The sequence below is a fragment of the Austrofundulus limnaeus genome, unplaced genomic scaffold, assembly GCF_001266775.1.
Source record: "Austrofundulus limnaeus strain Quisiro unplaced genomic scaffold, Austrofundulus_limnaeus-1.0 Scaffold178, whole genome shotgun sequence".
Classification (NCBI taxonomy): Eukaryota; Metazoa; Chordata; class Actinopteri; order Cyprinodontiformes; family Rivulidae; genus Austrofundulus; species Austrofundulus limnaeus.
In genome coordinates, this window is record NW_013952580.1 from 573,005 (window position 1) to 578,150 (window position 5,146).

Consider the following 5,146-nt stretch of genomic DNA (forward strand, 5'->3'; position numbering starts at 1 on the left):
CACACACACACACACACACACACACACACACACACACACACACACACACACACACACACACACACACAGTTACAAAACAACCAGTTGATTCTTGGTTTGTTTGTTTTTTCTTCAGCTTTGTTTTTAAATAAAATTTCAAAGTGAATGATTTGGACAGAGAACATCATTCACAATGACGTCTCYAGCTTTTCACTAAAATAACAAAATGGATGCTGTAAAAGCAAAAGCCAACAAGGACAAAGAGTCTCTTGATCCATTATGACTCAGCTTTGAGATAGATGCTTTTATCTGAGGCTCATTAGCTTCCCAGCACCCTCAGAGTTTTAGCCTTGATGGTTGTGGCTAATGTTCAGTAGGCAAAGTCATTATATATTGTGAGGCTGTTGTCAAAGTAAAGATTTTTAAAAGTATTAGAAGAGTTGAGTGACTTTAATAAGTGGTGCTGTGCAGGTAGAGGTAAATGTTCTTATTTGAATGCTRGAAAGCAATWTATAAWTAAAAAACAACTGCTGAGTTCAGAAAATGTTACAAGGCTGCCACCTGCTGGTGAATATACTGAAATGTTGGCATGAACCCTGCATTTTTAGACATGATTTACAGAAAAATAAAAACAAATATAGGCTGCATATATATGTTTGAATCACTGTTGTGTTTCAGCAGGTAAGCTCTACTCAATATAAGAAACAATTTCGTGCATAATACATTTTAAAGTTTTTTTTTTATTTGTAAAATTTGAGGAAGCCCTAATAAAAATGCATGAAAATGCTGCACACTGCTGAGCTGCTGCAGGCTAAATTAAACAAATGAGTCATGTCAATTCAACAGCTCAAACAGCTGCTGCTCTAATGGGCTTCTTAAATGAGTAGGTTGTTTGTAAAAGCTGCCTTTTTGTTTACAGTATCCCAACTTGCAAATAAATTCTTGTGATAAAAGCAAAAAATAAAAAAAATAAAGAATATTCCCTCCATTCAGCTGATCTTTTGTTAAATTCCCTCTTGTTTTGGGATATTAATGTTTGTTTTTAATCAGTGGTCACTAGTTTCACTGCCAGCTCAGCCCTCAGTCACAACCTCACCCACATCACTCCTATCTGCCTCACTCCCCCCTCCTCATCCACCCAGACTCAGACAGCCTCTCCAGCCCCACCCGCCGCAGCCTCAGCCTGTCGGACGGCTCAGAGGACCAGCTGGATCGCCTCCAGCAGGTGGAACTGGCCAGGATGACTCCCATGTCTCAGTGGAGGGCAGGCACCGTGCAGGCCTGGCTGGAGGTGGTCATGGCGATGCCCATGTACATCCGCACCTGCTCAGAAAACGTCAAGAGTGGGAGGGTAGGATGAAACTGATACCTTATGTTCTCTTTTATTTTGTGAAAAAAACTATAAAAAATTAACAAATTTTGAACAGAGTGATTTTAGATTTAAAAAAAATACTGCAGTACTTATTACTTTCAAATTTGCAGGTTTTACTGGGACTAACAGATGAAGACCTGGAACTGGGTCTAGGTGTCAGTAGTGTGATGCATCGCCGAAAACTCCGCTTGGCCATTGAAGATTACAGAGATGCCGAAAATGGAAAAGAGTAAGGAAACTATTGAAAGGTTTTGTTTTGAAGACGAGATGAACTGGTGCTGTTATAGCGCCATCTACTGGGGACTAAATGTAAAACCCTATCATTTGTACGGCATCACACTTCAAAGGTTAAAGGTCCTAGATGTTCATCAGCCTAACATAAATACAATACCTAAGTTCAGGAGGAAACACATTTTTTTTAATGCCGTTTCTTTCTTTTCTTTCTTCTTTTTTAGCTGGAACTAATAAAAACATTTTATCATCCAATAATCTTATTTGAAGTTGCTCATTCAAGTAGTTCATATAAAACTCAAACTGATTAACAGTCAGCATCCCAAATATGCATACATATTCAATTTAATAGCTCCAGTTTGTTTTTTTAATAGTTTGTGAATATTCAGAAATTACCAGCATTTTTAAAATCATGTTAAAAGAAAATGAAGAAATCATCATAGATTAATTTATTTTATGGAATGTAAACAATAAATATTAAAAACAATAACAGACTCTTTGAACTTCATTTATTCTAAATCCATCCGGAAGTTGTTGGGATATTGTACCCCAAATTACAAACACCGTTGTAATTATAGGGAGTCAGTAAACAATGAAAGTTTTCAAAATCCAAAAGTGTTCCTACAGAATTTTATGGCAAATCATTTACTCATGATTGTAATCATTATGCTTAGGCAAGAGTAGTGATTTTATTTCAAACATCTTTCTGCTGAATGAACTACTGCAAAACTTCTTTTGTTGACAAGTAGATACAGTTGGTTTTCTAAAATGTACTTTCTTTGTAAAGTAACCCTTTAGAAAAGTCCTGTCTGTTTGCAGGCTGTCCAAAGCTGCCGATCTGGACCACCACTGGGTGGCCAAGGCCTGGTTAAGTGACATTGGATTGCCTCAGTACTCCCAGGCTTTTCACACCCACCTTGTGGACGGACGCCTGCTGAGCTCTCTAACACGTCGAGACTTGGAACGTTACCTCAACATCACCAAGAAGTCCCATCAGGCCAGCCTGCTGCTGGGCATCGAACTGCTACACTTACTCCATTTTGACAAAGAGGTGAGCAAGAGAAGGTTCCAGGAGTGCATTTAATCGAGTTTACTAAGAGCTGTTAGTTATGTGAAACAYGTTTAACTTTTTTTGTTTTTAGGAATTGCAGGCTCGCAGGATACAGTGTGAGCATCTGAATGTGGATCCGCTGGTGTGGACATCCCATCGCGTTGTGAAGTGGGTCAGAGATATTGACCTCAAGGTAGGACCGAAAAACAGTGAGACATAAACAGTTTTTAGTTTGACAGCTAAGGAAAATAGAACTGATGAGAAGAATAGCCGACAGCTGAAGAAAGACATGAGAGAGGATCTTACCTCATTGAACTTGTGCACAAAGCCTCACTATCACAGGCCAGTGAAGGTATTTATTTTCACTCATGRTTCTTTGTGTCAACAGAGTGAGATAATGAACATAGTGATAAACGGCCTTTGTTACTTTAACTCAAACAGCTATTACTTGATTACCACACTTATCATGATACCACACCTTTGTTGAGGCTGCAGATTAACGTCACACTGACCACATTCACAGATAACTGATAAAAATGTCTGGCTTTGCAATTTATTTATAAACAACATGAATTTTAATGTATCCTCACAATAAAAACTAAATGTTGAAATTACTTGAATAAGTTTCGTTAACTGGCTCCACTTAACTGAGTTGAATACATGTAGCTAAAGCCATTTACCGATTTCCTTTTGAAGAAAATGTGTAAATTTCAAAAATCCCTATACTCTGTTCAATACAGTCCATTTCTTTATTTTTTAGGAATTCGCTGACAGTCTCCTACATAGTGGAGTTCATGGAGCTGTTTTGGTGCTTGACCATGCTTTCAACACTGATTCTATGGCAACTGCACTGGGGATCCCCAGTAACAAACATATGGTCCGCAGACACCTTGACGAGGAGCTAAAGACACTACTTGATTCTGCWAGGTGAGAAAAAATGTCCACACATCCCACAATAAAAGTAAAATGAACAATAGGATTACTGCAAAGCCAAAAAAGAAAGAAAAACCTGCTGCTGCCTCAGATCCTGGTCAGATATTTGCTGTTAGTTTATTTGCTAAATTGTGTTTACCTAAGAATTCCCCATTGATTCCCTTGTTTGGGAATTAGCAAACAGCAATAAGAGTAAAACTGATAATGCTGTATTTGTAAATGTCACATAAAAAGTATCATTGCCTCTTTTCAGTGGTGCATGTTGTGGTCCCTAAAATGCTATTTTTGTATGCTCACTTGCAGAGTGGACGCTAAAAAGGACTATGAGCATTTAGGTTTAGGATCTCCACTAAAACTGTTTCGCCAGAACTCCCTAGGCAGACCCCCCAGCGCTAACAGCCGACACACTGAGGACGAGGGCTCACTGAGGAGGAGGGCTGTCAAGGTGAAACAAAACTCTTAAAACTAAGGAGTTTCACTAAATAAGTGTAGAAGTTGGCAATAGATACTCATTCTGTAACGTTGTGAATATTGGGGTCCCACAAGGCTGATGTATTAGTCCCATGTAGTTTGCCATGATTGCTGATCGCTCTTCAAATTATACTGTTAAGTTTGTAGATGATATTACATTATTAAGGCTTATGGTTTAGTCACAATACCAAATATTAATAAATTAACTACAAGGATAAAATCAATGAGTGATGTTGAAATAAAGAGGTGTTTTGTTGTTCCAGCCCCCAACTGGGTTCAGTCCCAAAAACCGCAATGGGCGAGACCTGAGTTGCCATAACAACTACGGCTCCCTGCCTCGGGAAGTTCGAGACCATACTCCACCCAGAGCTGATGGAAGTCCAGTCCAACGTTACTCCAGCAGTGAGATCACAAATGTGTGACGCAATTGAGGCTGGAACTACAACAAATGTGTTTGCCAACGATATGAACCTGAACATAAAAGTTGTGAGCCTACACAGGTCAAATCATTGCACTTTATAAAAAGGACGATTCTTTTTATAAGTTTCCAATTGACGTAATCAGAGCATGGGTGGTATCTTGTTATTTTGATCAATAATTGACATTCTTTTATGTCTGACTCGTGATGAAGGATTTAAGCTAAATGATTTTTAAATTAAAATTACAGTATGCATATAAACTAGGATGCAACTTGCTAATTATTTTATTTTCTATTTGTTGTGAACAAACAAATCAGTCCTGGGTTAAAAAACAACTATTTTTAAAACAAACTGCAGGGAAAACATAAATAAAAATTTCAGTGCTTTTGTGCCATTGAATTTGTCTTTGTGATATCTTGTTAGTGTAGCTGAAGATGGAAGTAAAAAAAAGTACTTGAACAGAAATTTAAATATTTTTTTGTTTGTTTATGATTGAAAGTCCCTTTTGTCATTTTACACTTCTCTGTGTGAAAACAAAATGTAGCAACTTCTTTGGTGTTTTATACTGTGAAGTAAACAAAAAGTATTTAAACAATACCGGCAAAGGGTCACAGCTGAAAGGATACTGAACGGAAGTTTATGGAAATGAAAGAATGTGTTTTTGATACAATAAAGACCACATTTCAACCA

General features: G+C 37.8%; 1 protein-coding gene across 1 annotated transcript; it reads left to right on the top strand.

The window, feature by feature from the left end:
* Window positions 1–1,074: 1,074 nt before the first annotated feature.
* On the top strand, window positions 1,075–5,146 carry LOC106524180 (kazrin-A; the record flags this gene model as incomplete). The annotated part of the gene is given in 7 exon segments (XM_014017887.1): window positions 1,075–1,330; window positions 1,462–1,580; window positions 2,402–2,633; window positions 2,725–2,826; window positions 3,394–3,560; window positions 3,870–4,011; window positions 4,301–5,146. Coding segments are annotated over 7 exon segments (1,032 nt in total). The 3' UTR covers window positions 4,460–5,146.